The following is a 19,711-nucleotide window of genomic DNA, read 5'->3' as shown; positions in this document are numbered from 1 at the left end:
CATTATCATGTATGTCAACACTATTAACTATTGGGATAGAATAACACTCAAAATCAATCAGGGAGTATTAGCAAGACAAGAGCATATTTTTTTATCAAGAACTTGCCTTAGTCCTTAATAAACCAGAAACAATATTATTTACTCATTAATAAACCATTCAACCTATTGGGGATCAAAGAAACATGAATTTGATTTCAAATATTTAATTTTCATCCAGAACATACTTCAGACAAGTCTTTCTCAGAAGTATGACCACGCTCCAAGGAAAGCATATATCGAATCCAAAGTTCTCCAACCCAAGGGCAGTTCTTAGTTGCCCTGGAATAAACATTGCTGACAATATTACCAACCTAGAAAAGAAGCACGCAGGAGAAAACTCCAAATTAGAAAATTGGACATAGGNAATGGATGATGTGAAGTGAAAAGGATAATAGAACAACAAAATCCATATCCCACTAGGTTGGGTTGTCTCAGATCACATGATGCAATTTGCTGAAGACATTCAAGGGTATTATTTACCATAAAATGCGACAAAGATAGTATGAAGAAAGGAAATTTTAAAACCTTCAAAGTGTTGTCCAAATAGCGAGTATAATCAAGCCAGAGATCAAGTGATATAGGAAAATCAGTAATAGCTCGTTCATATAGAACTTGAACTCTGGCTGGCATTCCATGTGATTGCTCAAATTTCAAATAGTTCTGCAATACAAATATCTTACTACAAGAGGTTAGGCATGCTAAAGAACAATGAATACATTCTAGGATTCTACCTCTTACAAGTAAATAGTCATGTTTTCACTTGGAAACATACCATGTAGTGTTGCAGTTTTTCTGAATCAGAAACATTCAGGCTCAAAATCTGTTCTTCAAGATGAAAACGAGCATTGTACATCTCCAAGGCCTTTTGGTATGAAGATGCAACATGAGGATAAATATCAACCAAGTCGATGGTTTCAACATCTTCAAGATTTCTCTGTTCTGCCTCCCAAGCCTTATAGGCAGCAAGTGTTGAACTCATGTCAGCAAGGGGAACAGAGAACTGGCGGTGAAATAAACTACGAATACGATGAACTTGCTTTTCTTTGGCCTGTAAAAGCAGAAGAAAACTTAATGTACCACTGAAACAACAACCTATGATGCCTGCCACCAAAAGCTTCAATAAAGCCAAATTCTTTTTTAAATGTTATAATTTAATCTCCGAATCAGGTTTCTATTTGGCTGCTGGATTTTCTTTGCTCTATAACTCTCTCCATGACTTCAAAGACCAAAATTAAATTACTCTCTCAATTGAATCTTCAGAGTTAGCTAAGGGCATTTTGTGCATTCGAGGCACCACCTCAGCAATACCACTCTTTCCCCCACACTTCATTTTTTACTATTCTGTACTCAACTGTATCTGCCAAGTTAACAAGCTCAACCAAAAATTTTGGTAAATAGCAAAACCTAATCTCAAATCAAATTTTTATTTGACAGCAGAATCTCCTTTGTCCTTTGAATCAATTCAAATCCTTTAAATCACTTCAACAAACCAAAATTAAAATATGCAATCAACTGAATTTTCACAATTACCTCANGACATATTTGTGCATTCAAGGCTCTAACTGTAGAACAAAACTAATTTTAGNTGCACCTATGTTGCTATGCCCTAAATATTATCGAAGTAAAACCTCCGGTTTCTACACGATGAAAGAAAATTTAAAACATTCTTTTGACAAATAATTGTGTACAAAAATGCTTAATTAATACAATGCTTTGGGCACAGAATAAAACATTGCATTAACATATAGCTGAACTAAAACTAGCATGTTTTCTAGTACCATCAACATAGATCTATGGTAAAATTAAAAATTTTCAGACCTGTGCATCAGTATCATCTATGGTTAAAAGTATAGCCTGCTCGTATTGCCTGTATGCTTCCCATATTTTACTACCTTCAGCAACATGCAAACCAGCTGCAGTCAGGGCACTCTCAAACAGATCNCTCACCTTGGAAATACCAGTAGGTGTACATTGNCGTACCATTGGATCAAACTCTTGGACAAAGTTAATGTAGTCACACCAAAGAGAGATAGACTGAAACAGAGGATAACGCAACAGTTGAGCAAAACCTTTAAAGTAATATAATTTAATTATAAATGTTGAAAAGAAAAAAAGGGTTTATCCTAAAAAGGAACTACAGTTTTGAAGAGGTACTCCTCTTAACTACGAAAAGGCAAACAAATGAATTGCTCAAGCAGAGATTAATTATCTAAAGCNGGCAGCATATTGAAACATAATAACCAACCAGATAATCAAACACCCCTCGTTCGTAAAGCTTCAGAATTCTAGAGAAAGACTCGGGCCTGNATGATAAAGGGAGAGTGTAACGAGAAGTAGGTCAATAAACCCTAATAGGAGNGAGGAAAGAAAAACAATATAAATGGAGTCGAAGGAAGAGAAAGGCACCGAGAAGCAGTGCTGAGAGAAAGCTCATCTTTGATCCATTGGTGCCACATTTCAGGGCTCAACGGAAAAAGTTCACTCATAACTTCCCTGGCTCTTATCAGTTTATTAACATCACCGGCTCTCCTCAGAAGCTTTATATACTGAAAAAGAAAAACAATAGTTTGAAATAAACTTAAAAAAAAAAAGGAAAATAATAGAATAGAGTTGAGTTGAGTGGAAAAAGAAAGAAATTACTTGCAAATGACCNTCATAATTAGAGGGGTTAGCAGCAAGCTCGGTCTGGAGAGATTCAAGTAAGAGATTCTGCTGAGCTTCGTCCTCTGAATCAGAATCATCGGAATCAGACATGGCTTTGTCNTTGTGGTGCTCATCATCTGCGGTCAGGGGTTGGTNTTCCTCCATTTTCTCGTCGGAATCAGGCATAGCTTGGTCTTTAGTGATCTCTGCTTCAGCGGTCAGGGTTAGGGATTCGTTTTGTTCCATCCCGACCACAAAAACTGATACACTTAAAAAGACTCAATAACATAGAACCACCGAATTGAAATGATGAAATCAGACTCAAAGCACTGACTCAAAGCTTAAAACAAACACAGATTACGCAAACTTGGAGACCTAACACAGAAATGTAGAATCAAGAACGAACAACAGATTGAATCCCATTCAGACCTTTAATCAAATAGTTCATGAGCAACAGTAAACATAATAATCAAGACAATGAAGGCAAAACTATGAACAACGCGGAAAAATTAACACAAAACGCAACAGGATACTCAGAATCATATGAAACTCAGACAAGACCGAATCAAGAAAACACGAAACAGAGACACTTACTTTTGAAGCGTGGACACAACTTGGTGCTCTGATGACCACTTGATTGAAGAAGGCTCCAAGAAAAGGCCGTTTGAGACTGTGCGAAGACGAACTGGACCTCTTCGAAGCTTCTCCGACGAAGAAAACGCAGCGGAATGTTGATTTGATATTTTTTATTTTTACTGTTTTGTTTGTGAATTTTGAGTTTGGCATTCAATTATTAGGTTATATGTTTTGTTTGTGAATTTTAAGTTTGGCTCAAATGTTCTTTTAGATACAAAATAATATATTATAAATGTATTTAATTTCATTAAATTAAAACAAATCACTTTTTATTAATTTAACCAAAAGGAAAAATGAGACTAAATAAAATACTCCAGTTGCTCCAAGTAATCCTTTTATTGATGCATTCATTTATGGAGACTCTAACAGACATTGCACAATAATCTTTTGTTTGAAAAGTTTTTTTGCATTGAAATTAAATTTAGCAGGTTTGAATTTAATGCAGCCACCAAGCATACTGTCTTAACAGAGAAAAAGCAAATTACTTAAAATAGGTAGATTTTGTTTTAATAAAAGAAAATGATATAAATTTACACAGAACAAGGTAAAATAATTATAAAAAAAATATTAAATTAATATAAAAAATTTGTTGTTTCAAAGCATTGTTTCTATTTTGTTTTAGATTCTTATTTTTTTCAACCCCTTCAAACTTATCATCTCAAAATTCCGTTCCTTTTTTCCTTTCAAGAATAGCTATTTATTAGATAATGATATTTTAACAACTTTTTGAAAACAAAACATATGTCATCATTTTTATTGGTGTGTTTGAATTTATTCTAAAAAAATATTTGAAACTGACCAATCACAAACTGTAAGGTATACATTATAAAAAAATTGTCAAAAAAGAATTCTTAAAGAGACTTTTTCCTTATTGATTAGTATTTCACGTTAAGAACATTGTTCTCTTCGGGTTTATTGTGTTGGTAACTGGTTAGAACAGCTTGAAAACATGAAGGTTTCTTACCTCTTTGCTTTGTTCTTGGTGGTTGGAGCAACCGTGATGTTCCTTAACATCATAAGTCCCATTAGGGCCTCCGGTACAAATGTTCTTCTGCTACTTGTTTTTGTTACTCTTTATTTCAATAATGCAAATCTTCAAACTCTTTTTGTTTTCATTTTGCCTTGTTGTGCATGCATATCAGATTTGGTTGAAACCAATAGTGGAGACAGAGCCATACGGATTGCAGTAAGCAGGAAACTAAAGGTATGAATGTTTTACCATCCTTGGATTTAAGCTCAGACTGGTTAAAGCAATCAAAACCTAATTATAAGGATGTTATCATTACATGGTAAATTTGATGTGTTAAAATTAAGTACATTGCAATGTAATAATACCCAGAATGAGTGTTCATATCACTTGTTGAATAATTGATCTAAAACCTTTTACAGTTACAAAATGAATGAAAAATTTAAACTCTTCTTGACAGCTTATTTTAATTTCAGTTGAGTTTGTATCTTACAAGTGTTTGTGTTTGGTTTGAGATTTTAGGAAAATGGGAATAGTAACAACATTGGTGATATNGGTNAAGTGACTCTGACTGATTATGGTGTTGATCTAGTGCCAACTTCATCAAAGTTCTTAGAACTTGGACCTATTCAACATGGAAGCCCTCTAAATCCTTACATTCCAAGACCTTCACCTCCTGATAAACCTGGAGATTATGACTAACTTTCTACTCTCTTGAACCATGTAATGTTAAGGAAAAAGTCTCTTTAACAACTCTTTTTTAACAACTTTTTGACAACACATACGTGAAAGTTTATGATTGGTCCGTTTCAATTATTTTTTTATAATAAATTCAAACAGACCAATAAAATGGTGACATGTGTCCTATTGTCAAAATGTTGTTATAATATCATTGTCCTAATATTAAGTAGATATTATGCTCAGAAGAAAAAGCTATTCACACTCTTTTAACATATTTCTTTTGATGGGGAAAATAAGAAATTGTTCAAAGTTATGTGTTGGTATATCATTTCTCGTGCTGAAAATGAAAATGGAGGACTTGTTCTTTTACTCAATGTATTTTGTGCCTTTCAGCATCTATGTAGTTATCAATGGGCATACTAATTAGGATCATGGAGAATCCTACTTTTGTTGTTCAGAGTATGTTTATGTTCCTCATGTCTATTTTTGTTACAGATTCTTTATTATTATTACCAGTATAAATTCTCATATGGAATAAATAATATATATTTTTGAAGATAAAAAAACTATCAAAAGAAAAATCAGAGTTTTAAAATAAAATTAGGAGATAAAAAAGGATAATTGGTCAATAGCAAGCAACATTCATGCTTCTTTCATGCATGTGTGCTAAAACTGTTCAATTGCCTTGCATCTTGATGAATCTAACTATACATAAATGATTTGATATTCATTTTAGTCTATAGTGAATAGTAAAGCATATCTTGGAACTTTATGACTAGTAAATTTTATCACTAATTTATTGGTCGGTTCTTTGAATGTTCTTTTAGTGAATGATTCATTTCTTCACTATTTGTTGTGGTGGATTAAGCAATAGTTGTAGGCGTTATAAGAATACTGCATATTTAAAGAACATGACAGTGATGTTGTACAAATTCAATGCTTGCAAGAAGTAGTTTACAGAAAGCTTATTGGAATATAGGTTCAACTAAGGTTATCATATTCCAGAGTTTATGTCAACTCGTGAGAGTCGAGTAAACTTGACTCGTAAGTTCAATTCGTAAACTTTAGATGAAAAAAAAGTTATAAATAATATTTTAATTCAAATAAGTTTACAAAATTATATAACTTTAAATAAATAAAAATTATAGTTATATTGTTTATAAAAATAAATATTATAAAACATAAATACCTTAATTATTGTCATTAACTTTATTGGATTATTGTCATTAGTTTTCATGTATTTCATTAAATATATAACTTTCAAGTCCGTAGAATCGCTCCAAATTCGCAATTGTACACGATCTTACTGATCTTACAGTTAATTTTATCGAGTTTATGTAAAAAACGAATTTACTTCTGAATTAATTCGGAAATCATATCTAGAAACATAAACTATACGAGTGTACGAGTTAACTCCAGAGTTTTATAAGATGCGTTCAATCAATATATGTTTTGATAATTACCCATTTTTTAATCCAAGTCATTCTGAGCGAAACAATCAATGACTGGCTTCACATATCACAATATGGTTCTGAGATCATCAAGAACAAGAAGTGGTCCCTTTCTTCACAAGTCAACTCTACAATTTACCATGCATGTATGTGAGATATATGTGAACATAAGAATAAAAGGAAGCATTTAAAAAATATCTATATATCAATTTTAGAGGTAGTTAATATTGTATAAACTGACAAAAGAAAACACTTTGTTTTATAATAATTCTATACATGTTCCAAAAGATAAAGATAAAAAAAGAAGAAGAAAATCTTAGGTCTTATATAACTGTATGTCTAATTTGATATAGTATTTTCGTTACATGATACTATTAAATATATATTTTAATATTTTTTAAGAAATAATATTTAAGAAATAGTATTTAGTTAAAATAATTTATTTATGTCAAACTTAATAATTTATTAAGAATAACTGAAAGGCTATCGGTCTTTATATATCCATATTTCAAAAATGAACTCTAATATAATTAAAGTGTGATGATAATAACCTGTTATAATTGACGATTTAACATTAGTAAATTTTATTCATGTATTTATAAAGTTAAATATTTTTAATGGAAATAAAGCATTAACTTTGTTTTATTCAAGTAAATATAACAATCTAAACATTGTATACAGATTAAGTTTTACTTTTAAAGAATTAGTGTAAGATATGTTAGCTTCTAACTCGTTCTAAGTAAATAAATTTATTTCAAAAAAACAAATGCTTGGAAAATAAGCGGTTAAATAATTTTTTCCTTTCTTTAATTAAGTTTGTTAAAAAGATTTTTGGTGAAAAACTTAGAGAATCTCTTTTTAGAAAAAAAAAGAAAAAGAAAACAAACGAGAAAAAAGAAAAGAAAATAATGAGTTGAGACCTTTTCCATTTTTCCAACTCTCTCTAAACTATTTTCTATTTGCATCCCCTTTTTACGATTTTGAAACCTTTATTTTTCCGTTTTTTATTTTTACCTTTTTTTTGGATCGACCAACTCCTTTTACTGTCTACACTCCACCATTTTCATTTTTACAGTCTCCTAAACCAAGCCCATGATATTCTTAAATGCCCCCACACTCTTTTGGACCAAATCTAATATATTTTAAAACTCTTACTCCCTACATTTCATTTTCATACCCCATTTTAATGACCCATCTCAACACTCAGTCACCTAAAACTTTTTTCACGTGACACATGACACTTACTTTGTATTTATGTTCACGACTTAATGTTTTAGGTGTTTTTAATCTATTTTATACTATAATTTAAATTGTATTTGAAAATTAGTAGTTCAAGAAATACAATTGTATGCACAATCTTTAATCTTAATTAATTGTTATAATATCTTTTAGCTTAAATAGTAATTGATTTTTATTTATAAAAATATTCAACTTAAACATATATTTTTAATATGGATCTTAATATTATATTTATTTAGTTTGTTTTAATTTAGTTCGTTAACATATACACCTAAGACATAACAAAAGATAAATCATTAAAACAATATTGTTGATACATTTATATAAAAAAAAATTTATGTGAATTGGCCACATGTCCACAGACCAACAAAATTAGTCCAAAATTTTTATATGGATTAGACCAACCCTCACCATTTTTTGCCACGTGTCAAGGTCTCTAACTTGAATAAATGGATATAAATGAACCTCAAAACATTAAGCGATCACTTATTATACGTTCTCCAAACACTTCAAACTAATCTCATAGATCTAAGATTATAGTGAGAAAATTGAATCCACCATTTCTCTTATTTTTCCTTCCACTTTTTACTATTAAGTCAGTGTTATAAGATATGGGGAAGTGTGTAGAGAATTTATTGAGACACCCCAATAATAATAGCATGTTTAAATGAAAGAGGGCAGCATGGAAGTTTCATTGCATTATTCACTCTGCGGTGCCTGTTGAGATTTTATTGCCATTTCTGTAGCATTGGGGAATGAAGAGGCTGATGAATGAGGAGTGATGAGTCTTTAATGCAGTCACTAATGCTTGTTGTGGAAAAAGCAACTTCACAAAAGTGTTTAATAATAAAATATTGGGAAACACTTCATGAATAATAATAGGTAGGTTTTGTTACAGAACCTCATCTTCTTGTTATCTTTCCGCGTTTTGAGGTAGACTTTTTGTTTCATCACCCAGCAGTGACTAAAACCACTTTCTTCCACTCCTAGGACATTGTCTACTTCAGGTTTATTGTGTTGGTAACATGAAGATTTCGGGCTTCTTTGGTTTGCTCTTGGTGGTGGGAGCAACTTTGATGTTCTTTAACATCTTAATTCCTATAAGTGCATCTTGGACACCTGGTATACACATCTTCTTTCCTTTATTATTGTAACTCTTTATGGAAATTAGTTAGATCTCTTCTAAATCTTAGATTTCTTTGTCAAGTGTTTTGTTATTATCACCATGCAAGACAAGACACATGGGTTGTTCTTAATTTTGTGTTTGAACTACTTTCTTATGTTTCTTCCCCTTTTGTCAGTTTTTTTTTTCTTCCCTTTTTACTTTGGATATATTTGAAGAGATAAAGGTATGCATGCATTTGTGATGGCAGCTTCCAATCCACAAACTCTTAGAAAAAATCTCATTTTTTTTTTCTTGTGTAGGATTTTCTGCAGTAGACAAACTGTTTTTGTTATTATTCTGTTGATTGTTTTTCCACTACCAACATGATCCACTAAATTGAAATTAACTTGGGACAACTTGGTCGCGTTGTTCCAAGGATCGAGTCCTAGAATTGTACGAGTAATTCATGATTTTTGACATGGGTGGAATCCATTTTTAAAGTTTTCAATTTCCACCTACCCTATTGATAAAAGAGAAAAAGACAACATGTTTTTAAGTTTTAAACATGCAGTTGTAATCTTGTGAGCTAAAATGCATTCATGTATAGAAATGTAACCCATCTAAATAGAGAAGTTTCCCTGTAAGTATTAAAAATAGTTTATGTAAATGTTTCTCTGATATTGTTTCCAATTTTTTAATTAAAAATGTCTGTAAAAAGATACTCAAAAACCTAAAATGGTACCTAGTAGATTTGCTCTGAAAAGTAAATTGATTGTATTAACATGTTCATATACTAGTTGGTAAAAGACACTGATGATTGAGTTCCTCCTATCTTCATCTGCATTTTGATGTTGTGTGTGGCAGCATAATTCAATCAAATATTGCATGCATCAATTAATATTTCTGCCCCAATTACATATTACTTTTCTTAATTTTCTTCTAACATTTTGTCTAAGGAGATTATCTTGCAGATTATACTGATCAGATTGTTGAGAACTTAATGTATAATTAACCTGACATTTGTTAATACCATCTCAGATTTCATAGGGACCAAGTATGGTGATAAGGCAACACTGATTGCAGTGAACAGGAAACTGAAGGTATGAATGCTTTATAATCCTTGGACTTAAAGAAAGAGCTCTTGCCCTTTACCTTTCTGATTAAAGAATCAAAACCTTATTATAATGGGATAAATTTGATATTAATATTAATCATCTTATAAGTAAAACTAAGATGAATTTTGCCTGTTGATTATGTAAAACTTTGTACTCTAAGATGCATAATTAAACTATTGCTGTGAGATGACAGTTTATTTCAGCTGAATTGTATCTTCTAAGTATTCTAATTTGGATTTACTAGACTTTTCTATGGTATTTCTGCTGTGATTTCAAAATATACTGATGACCATTAATTTTGATGTTTCAAAATATATTAAAAAGATTTTTAAAATATCAGTATCAGAATATGAGAACAACACTGAAAAAACCTGGTAGAGAATCTGGATTCTAAGCATTCCCTTTGAAATTTCAGGAAAATGGTATCAACAACAATGGTGACATGAGTCAAGTAACTCTGACTGATTACAATTCAGCTGATCCACCACCAAATTCTAGAACAAAGGCCTCTTTATATCCTGGACCTATTCAGCATGGAAGCCCTCTGATTCCATACATCCCAAAACCTTCACCTCCTGATCATCCTATACCTGGAGATTCTGACTAACTTTCTGATCTCTTCAAGTATGCTAATAGATGCTATGCTCAAAAGAGGAACGCTGTTCACATTCTTTGAACATATTTCTTTTCATGGGAAAATAAGAAATTGTTCAAAGTATGTGTGAGTAGCATTTCTCATGCTGAAAGAATATAGGACTCATTCTCACACGTTGTTTAGTCAGTTTTTTGTGCGTTCTTTTGCTTATATTCTGTGTGCTAGTGTTGTGAAAAAACATTTGCCTTTGAGCATCATCCTATGCAGTGGCCAATGTACGTACTTATAACTAAGGATCATGCAAATTTCTATTTATATTAGTTTGTGTTAGTGCAACTGGAGTATGTTTATTTTTTCTCTTATATCTATATCTATCTATCTATCTATATATATTTATATATCCTTCTTATGTGATGTGAATTTACTCTGTTATAAAGTTGCATTGTATCTCATTGAAATTGAGGTAGATTGTTCCAAATGGAATCGATATATACTTTAGAACTGACGAATATGGTGTATATATCTAGCAAGCCTAGATATATTCAGTGATGCTTCAGTAATGCTTTCAACTTCAATAAAGTTATATTCAGTGATGCTTCAATAATCAAATTTACCTAGAGATGAACCACTTGGCGTTTCGTCGACGGTGAAAAACTTTTTGAACGAGGCGACATGGGACCTAGAGATGAACGAGAGATTGGCTAGAGATTATTCCATTGTAAATACGTGATTTTCTTATAGTTGAAAGATATTATAAGATGAAAAATATGTTAAAGATCTAAATAAACTTTTTCGTATATCAAATTAATCAAACTATTAAGAGATAGTAAAAATTGTTTTAACAAAACAAAACGAAATTTTCAAATGAAAAGAAAAGGATAAATATTTTATGTTATTTAGTAATATACTTAAATTACGAGCTAAGCATTTTTATGTAAAAAATTAATAAATAAATAAATTTAATTCACATACATTTGAACAACAAATATTATGATAGGAAAAACAATATCTTGGAGTGGGGCGAACTGTGCCAATATTGGAGGTGATGAATGAATATGGGTGTGTGATTCTTCTCCCTTTGCAGATGATTTCTTTGTTAAAGATGCAAAGATGAAGATGGTTGTGATGAAGAAGGTACGGTGATCCTATGATTGTGTAAGAAAAAACCTTTTTTTTCTTAAAAAAGAAATAACTGCAGAGATTGGAAAGTGTGTAGAGAATTGATTGAGATACCACGGTGATAATGTGGCAAGTTTCATTGCCATCATTCACTCTGCGGTGCCTGCTGAGATTTTATTGCCATTGCTGTAGCTGTAAATAGAGCATTGGGGAATGAAGAGGCTAATGAGTGACCAGTGATGAGTCTTTAATGCAGTCACTAATGCTTGTTGTGGAATTTGAGCCCCCAAGCACGTTATCATCACAGAAAAGCAACTTCACAAAACTGTTTGATAATAAAATATTGGTTTTGTTTTAGAACCTCCTCTACGTTATTGAGGGTCGACTTCTAATAAGGGCTATATTATTTATATCAGTACTACACTTCTAGGTCATTGTCTACTTCAGGTTTATTGTGTTGGTAAACATGAAGGTTTCTGGCTTCTTTGCTTTGCTCTTGGTGGTTGGAGCAACTTTGATGTTCTTTAACTTCTTAATTCCTGCTACTGCATCTGGGTCACCTGGTACACACATCTTCTTTCTTTTACTATTTGAGAAAATTATTAAAAGACACATGGAGTGTTTTGAATTTTGTGTTTGAACTACATATGTTTATTTCCTTTTCATAATTTTTTCTTTTTCCTTTTTTACTTTGGTTATCTTTGAAGAGACAAGGGTATGCATGCATTAGTGATTCCGATCCACAAACTCTTGGAAAAAATCTGATTTTTCTTTTCTTGTGTACGATTTTGCGTAGTAGACAAACTGTTTTTGTTATTATTCTGTTGATTGTTTTCTCACTACCACCATGATCCACTAAGTTGAAACTTCCGACAACATGGTACGTACTTGCTCCAAGGATGAGTCCTTGAATTGTATGAGTAATTCATGATTTGACATATTCTTAATTAAAAATGTCTGTAAAGATACTCCCTTAAAAACCTGAAAGTACTTATAGATTTACTCTGAAAGATAAATTGATTGTATTAATATGTTAGTGCTCATATATTAGCTAGTGAAAGGCATTGATGATTTAGTTCCTCTCAGATTTCATAGGGACTAACCATGGTGACAAAGCAACACAGATTGCAGTAAGCAGGAAACTGAAGGTATGACTGCTTTATAATCCTTCCTGACCTTTCTGGTTAAAGAAATAAAAACCTAATTAAAATGGGGTGTTACATGGTAAATTTCAATATAATATTACTACCTTGCAAGTAAAACTAAGATGAATTTTACTTGATTATGTAAAATTTTATACACTTACAAGATGCATAACTAAACTCTTGCAATGAGATGACAGTTTATTTCATTTGAAATTTCAGGAAAATGGTGATATGAGTAAAGTGATTCTGACTGATTACAATGGCGTTGATCCACCACCAGGTTCTAGAACAAAGGCCTCTTTATATCCTGATCCTATTGAGCATGGAAGCCCTCTGATTCCATACATCCCAAAACCTTCACCTCCTGAAGATTCTGACTAACTTTCTGGCCTTTTAAACCATGCTATAGTTGATACTGTGCTCAGAAGAGGAAAGCTATCCACACTCTTTAACATATTTCCCATTATGGGAAAATAAGAAATTGTTCAAAGTATGTGTTGGTAGATTGCTCATGCTGAAAATAAACACAGGACTGTTCTCACGTTTAGTCAGTTTTCTTTGTGTTGTTGTGTGCCAGACAGTAATCCTTGTTTTCACGTGTGTTATTGTTTGTGAAAAAACAGTTGTGCCTTTGCGCATTCTATGTAGCTGTCAATCTACGTACTTATAAATAAGGATCGTGTCAATTTCTATTTTTGTTGGGTTGTGTTTGTGCAACTTTAGTATGTTTATTTTTTCTTTAGACCGATATATATCCTTCTTATGTGATGTGAATTTACTTTTTGATCATATAATTATAGATAATGCTTGTCTCAAAAGTATATTCTATTTATGGATGAAATTTAAATGAATCTATTGAGAAATCCACAACATATTGTTCTCAATGAATCCCGCGACTTATGAAAGTAGTGCAATAGATTGCGAATGAGCGAATGAGCGATCGCTCAACAACATATTTGTTGTAACAAGTTTGACAATATGAAAAAAGAAGCAATGAGACTTGTAGTTTAAACTTATATATAATTTGCAATATATTTATAGGATTGTTATTATAACAATATCCGACATATTGCAAAAGATAAGAAGAAAAATATTGAAACAAAAGAATGATGGATCTCATATAAAATGTAATGCATTTAAGTTGGTATATAAGTCAATCCTAAATTAGGAAACTTAACACACAACGTAAAACAAAGAGATTTAATGTGTGTTAGCGTTTTATTAATTACAATACACCTCACAATCCTTATTGTTACCGTTAAAGGTGTGGTTAGATTCATCGGGATGAGAATTTCAAAATTTGTTTTTTCTTTTGTGATCAAGTTTGTTTACATACTTTTTTGGAGTATGTTTGTCTTCTACCACATTTGCTTTCGAAGGCAAAACTTAATCTCTTGCAGTAGCACCCTCATTCTTGTTGGTATCTTCAATGATGATGTGTAATAAGCTTTAGAAGTGACATTTGTTTGTGTGTGCGTTTCAATTGTTGTTTATAGTCAATCTAGGATGACAATAGTTTCTCAATTAGAGGTTTTGAGACGAACACATCTGGTTGAATATGTTCATTGTTTTGATATCTTCCAACAACTTATGACACTCATTGATTTGGATCTTGATGTTCTTATCTTCAAAAGATAATAGTTCCACACGAATCTTTGTCGAACGACATCTTAATCACTACATTTGAGAATCAACAAATTTCTTTTATTTCTTTATATGAGCAATACACATCGAATAAATCATTAGACAATGAACTAAGTAAGGTGTGTTAGCATATACCTTGTTCCATAAGTCAAATCTTTAACTTGTTTTGAAGGGAAATTAGAGTAAGGTTTTGAAGATTTGAGAGCAATAACAACTTCATACTATTGGGTCTATCGAGGAGGAGGTTGACCGGGGAGACACAAACACCAATTAGATCTGAGTCCAACCATATAAGGGATTGACAACACTCTCTACCCAAAACCTTGAGATCTGAGTCCAACCATATAAGGGATTGACACCACTCTCTATCCAAAACCTTAAGACGATGGGTTAATGGGTCTTTCATCTTTATATAGTGCTCTACTTTCTCGTTTATATTCAATGTGTCGCCCTTCAGCGGAAGCATTCCCAACCAACCACAACTACGAGTAGCTCTTTCCAACCGCTCCAACTGTCGTTCATCTTAACAAGTTGTTTATCTTAATGCCCTTTGGCAGGAAGACTTTCAGTATAGGGATCATTATACTCATCTGAGCCGATCACCAAGACAAACCATCGGCTCTGATACCACTGTTGGGTCTAACAAGGAGGAGGTTCATTGGGGAGACACAAACACCAATGAGATATGAGCCCAACAATATAAGGGATTAACACCACTCTCTATCCAAAACCTTAAGGTGATGAGTTAATGAGTCTTTCATCTCTATATGGTGCTCTACTTTTTCATTTCTATCCAAGGTAGGACTTAGACTTGCACTTGGATTCCCAACACATACATGTCTAATAGTGTAGACACATGTTCTTGCTAGTGTCGAAAGTTTTATCTAGAGAAGACCTTGATCTTTACATGTTTGAAAGGGTTTCGGAAAAATCGTTTTTGAGTTTTGAAAATGATGTTTTGATTCTCCGAATTTGGGTTGTTGAGATTAGTCATAAGTCCTTAAGATTGTTATAAAAGCTAATGAAATCATAAGTAAAAAAACTTCTTAAGACATGTAGATTCACTATTTTTAAGAACTTATTTACGATGTATTGTGTAAACTCTCAATATATCATCGAAACTTTTTGAAATTTTTGAAGATTTCAAAAACTAGTAAGATTATCTCTTAATAGAGTAAATATACCCAAAATATTATAGAAAAAATATAATAGAGAAAAGAGAACGAGAGAATGAAAGATGACAAAAAGAATAAAAGAGTGTTTAAATGTGTTTCCAAGGTGAGCAAAAGGCTCTATTATAGATGTTGGAGATTAATAAAACCCACGGCCCATTGAAAAATCCACATTAAATCTCTTAATTATTCCAGATGAATCCCATATGGAAGTGGTGCAAGAGGTTCAACAACAGATTTTTTATAATAAGCTTGACTAATATTTGAAAAAGAAGTAATTAACAAAACTTGCGGTTGCAATAACTTCAATGTATATATATTTTACAATATATGTATAACATTATTATTATAAGAGAAAGTGACCTCAATCCCTTATTTGAATTAAATATATGTAATCTTCTTCAAATTAATTTTCTTTCCAAAAAAAAAAAAACTCATCAACGATATGAGAGTGAATAACGTTATGATAACCGACTTATAATATTGTGATATAAATAAGAAAAAAAGTCATGAAGGAATTATTCAGTCTATATGTGTATGAATCACATCTTAGTTATTATTAAATGATAGTTTTGTTGAAGATAACCGAAACCTGAAGTGAAAAGCATATGGGCATTCCATTGAAATCGAAAATTGATCAAGAATAATACCACACTTGGGCTAAACTGGTTGAGTGACTTACTGCTTAAGATAAAATTATTGTCTCTAATTTAGTTTCATCCCCCCCAGTGCCACTGCATTCCTACTATTACAATTAAGAAAAATATTATTTAACATATCTAACTTTTTTATATTAATTTGATATTATCTTTTCCTATTTTTTATTCTCTTTTTTCTTACAAAAAATATAATATTTTATATTTTTATGACCATTTTATCTTTATATTGTGTTAAATGAATGTAAAAGTTAGAGCTATCAAAACGGATAACCTGGTTCGACCTGACCTGACCCACTACAGGCTGGCTCATTTATTAGCGAGTCAGAAAAATTCGAACCCAGCTCGACCCACCACGGGTTTGTGGGTAAACGGGTTGACTCATTGGCCCCCTTAATTATAATTTTTTTTAAATAAAAAAAATTACAAACTTTCTATAATTCAAATCTAAACAAATTTCACTCCCAAATTTAACTCCCAACATGGATATTTAATTAATTTTGAAAATATGGAACTTGAATAATTTTTTCAAGCAAAAAAGATAATAAATAATTTTTTATAAAATTAAAATTAAATTTTAATAAAATAAAATTTGGTAAGCAAGTTGATGGGCCAATCCGATTTATCACGGATTCAACTTTCATGAATCGGATTTAAATGAGCCAAGTTAAAATCTGACCCAAATAACAAAAAAAAATACATTCAAATCCAACTCAGTCCAAAACCCATAACAGACTAAGTTAGCTCGCAGATTTTGATACATTTTGACAGTTATAGTAAATGGGTATCACGGTATTATTACTCTACGATTAAATAGGCCCCTCAATTCGTGTCCCATCAACTTTTTCTTTTCCCATTTCACTTTTCTTCACTTCCTAATAATACCTAGCATGTCATCGTAACTTCCTTTCAAACCCAACTCATATATATATATATATATATATATATATATATATATATATATATATATATATATATATATATATATATATATATATATATATATATATATATGTATATGGGACCAAGCAATGCATATATAATAACTTTTTTAAGCCCCATTGGGAGGTACGAGTGCTTCAATTGAGCATATATTACTCAGCATGTTTGGTGAAAAGTTAAGCTTTTAGAAACCTATAATTATTGTTTGAAGTGTTTCTCAAGTGATGATTGTAACTAGTGCAATTTTGTAGTGTGGCTTTGGTTAAATTTAAGTCATCATCAAAAAATTAACATCACACGCTTTTCAGTGGACCTCTTAACCAACCATGCCGCATATATCACTTTTTCTCCCCAACGTGATTTGATACTCTCCGTTTCTTACAATGTTCTCAACCAATCTTTTGGTCAAATTAGACTAATGCTTTCAACTTCAATAAAGTTATAATCACTGATGCTTTAATAATCAAATTTACCTAAGTCTGCAACATTTTTCAGAAAACCTACATTGTATTGTTTTAAAATTTTTAGTTGAAAGTAATAATAATTTCTTATATAAATCAAGTCTAATTATTGTCGAATCACTTGATTTATTAATTTATCCTCCTTAATACGGAAAGAGTTTGGTGGTTTTTAGAAAATCATGGCTACATGAGTTGGTCTTATCCTTTTGGTCCTACCATGAGACATTCTCTATAGGTAATGTATAACTGAATTTATGATTGTATCAACAATATTAAATGGTATGAAGTTATAACCAATTTTGAATTTTTAAAATTTGTCCGTAATAATTGTGTTCTTCCTTCAAATTTTACTCACGCGACAGAAATCTTCAAGGTAATAGAAAGTGAGTCATATGAATGATATATCGATAAACCCCATGACAAGATGTATTGAGGTAAGTGATACAAATAAGAACAAAGAGAAAAAATAGAGATTATATAATAAAATAGTGAGAGCTATAAGTAATATGAAAAAAAAATAGAGATTTTATATTAAAATAGTATATTTAAAACTAAATTTTCATTTTGAGGAATGTTATTTAAAAAAATATTACAAACGTGTGTTTGAAATTGAAGTTCAAAGAGATTTACTTTTTTTTATTTTGGCATTTTTTTCTTTTAGAAAAACAATTCTATTTTTTCTTAGAAAGTAATGAAACACACATAGAAAGGAAGTGAAGTTTGGGCAAAAAAATTGCGTAATATGAAATTGATATTAACGAAAAGTATGAATAATTAAAAGTTAGAAGGATAATTTTAGCATCTAATCACATGAAAGTTGAAGAACATAAAAGAAAAACAAGTTTTAAAATAAAAATTAAGAGATGAAAAAGTGTAACATATAGGTACTTAGTTGTTGGAGAGAAGTTGTGAATCGATTTGGTTAAGGACCTACCAAAGATGAAGCAGACAAGCACTACTAAAGCAAAGAGAAAGATATAAAGAGAAGAGAATGAACAAAGACAGTTGAAGCAGGAGCATCCTCAAAAGTGGTTCTTTTCTGCTTAGCTTGCAAAATCATGTCGAACAACATGTCCCTTCTTTCTCTTGTTAAAAGGGTACTTATTTATTTAATCACAACAACGAAACAATTAGCATTTTCATTAGCCAGCATTTTTTAAGGTAATAAAGTTCGTGTTTCTTTATTCTTCTTGAGCCCCTTTGTGCCCTTGCCCATGTTTTCTCTCACTCACTAAATATTCTATAGAGTTGCTGAATAATGTTTTCCAAGTCTTATTATAATTATTAATGATGTTTAATATCATCAAGTCTTCATAGAGAAATTATGCTTCTTTTTATCCAACTTCTTAAATCATCTTATTGCTAATTGACGTAGAATTTAGAGTGTTAAAAATCTCAGATAGAGGAATTTCGGTGATCTTTAATATTCTTGTATGGTAGAAGGGAAAGAAAAGAAATAATAATGACATAGAGTGTTGAAGAAGGAAGTAGCTTTTAGTGGTCCTATACGCGTTAAAAGTGAATGCATGCATGTGTTGATACACCATTTTTATTGAAATTTGGTTTTCGAAAGTGAAATGAATAATGTCTCTACATTTTCAGATCCAAAAATCCAAAAAAACATGCATATATGAGGCTTCAATTTACCTGCTGTAAAGCATTAACTCATGACCCCAAAAAGTTACCTGTAACATGGTATTAATGCACACAGAGATGTCATATTTCTTAAATGCAAATTAAATAATGCTACGTTGGTCAGAGCCTTAGGTGAAAGTAAAGTTTAGGTAAGACAAACACACATGACAGAACCTATTTAGAGCTATGACCGGCACCCTGCCCTTAACTACAAAAACTCTTGATTTTTTTCACTTGGTAGTTAGTTAGTAGTACATTCTCACGATAATTTCAGGTGCTTTAAGGATACCTGAGAAATTTTGTTGCAGCAACATCACTCTTCAGAATCTAATAGGCTGGTCTTGCAAATTTGAGTTGGAAAAATTCTATTCCCCTACACATAAAGTGAATTTAGAATATATAAATATATATATATAAATATATATATATATATATATATATATATATATATATATATATATATATA

At 31.3% G+C, this 19,711-nt stretch overlaps 3 protein-coding genes across 3 annotated transcripts; 2 read left to right on the top strand and 1 right to left on the bottom strand.

Moving 5' to 3' along the window:
- Positions 1-23: 23 nt before the first annotated feature.
- On the bottom strand, positions 24-3,424 carry LOC106764686 (squamous cell carcinoma antigen recognized by T-cells 3-like). The gene is made up of 8 exons (XM_022782524.1): positions 3,277-3,424; positions 2,680-2,950; positions 2,446-2,585; positions 2,285-2,342; positions 1,858-2,073; positions 812-1,087; positions 565-714; positions 24-350 (listed from the first exon to the last, which is right to left on the bottom strand). The coding sequence occupies exons 2-8, from the start codon at positions 2,926-2,928 to the stop codon at positions 210-212; spliced, it is 1,230 nt and encodes a 409-aa protein (XP_022638245.1). The 5' UTR covers positions 2,929-2,950; positions 3,277-3,424; the 3' UTR covers positions 24-209.
- A 5,108-nt stretch (positions 3,425-8,532) lies between these two features.
- Positions 8,533-10,833, top strand: LOC106764687. Its single transcript, XM_014649021.2, has 3 exons — positions 8,533-8,778; positions 9,800-9,861; positions 10,292-10,833. The coding sequence occupies exons 1-3, from the start codon at positions 8,682-8,684 to the stop codon at positions 10,481-10,483; spliced, it is 351 nt and encodes a 116-aa protein (XP_014504507.1). The 5' UTR covers positions 8,533-8,681; the 3' UTR covers positions 10,484-10,833.
- Positions 10,834-11,985: 1,152 nt separating this feature from the next.
- Positions 11,986-13,485, top strand: LOC106764688. Its single transcript, XM_014649022.2, has 3 exons — positions 11,986-12,153; positions 12,677-12,738; positions 12,955-13,485. The coding sequence occupies exons 1-3, from the start codon at positions 12,057-12,059 to the stop codon at positions 13,114-13,116; spliced, it is 321 nt and encodes a 106-aa protein (XP_014504508.1). The 5' UTR covers positions 11,986-12,056; the 3' UTR covers positions 13,117-13,485.
- Positions 13,486-19,711: the final 6,226 nt, after the last annotated feature.

The sequence above is a fragment of the Vigna radiata genome, chromosome 6, assembly GCF_000741045.1.
Source record: "Vigna radiata var. radiata cultivar VC1973A chromosome 6, Vradiata_ver6, whole genome shotgun sequence".
NCBI lineage: Eukaryota > Viridiplantae > Streptophyta > Magnoliopsida > Fabales > Fabaceae > Vigna > Vigna radiata.
This window is presented reverse-complemented; position numbering and strand designations above follow the sequence as displayed.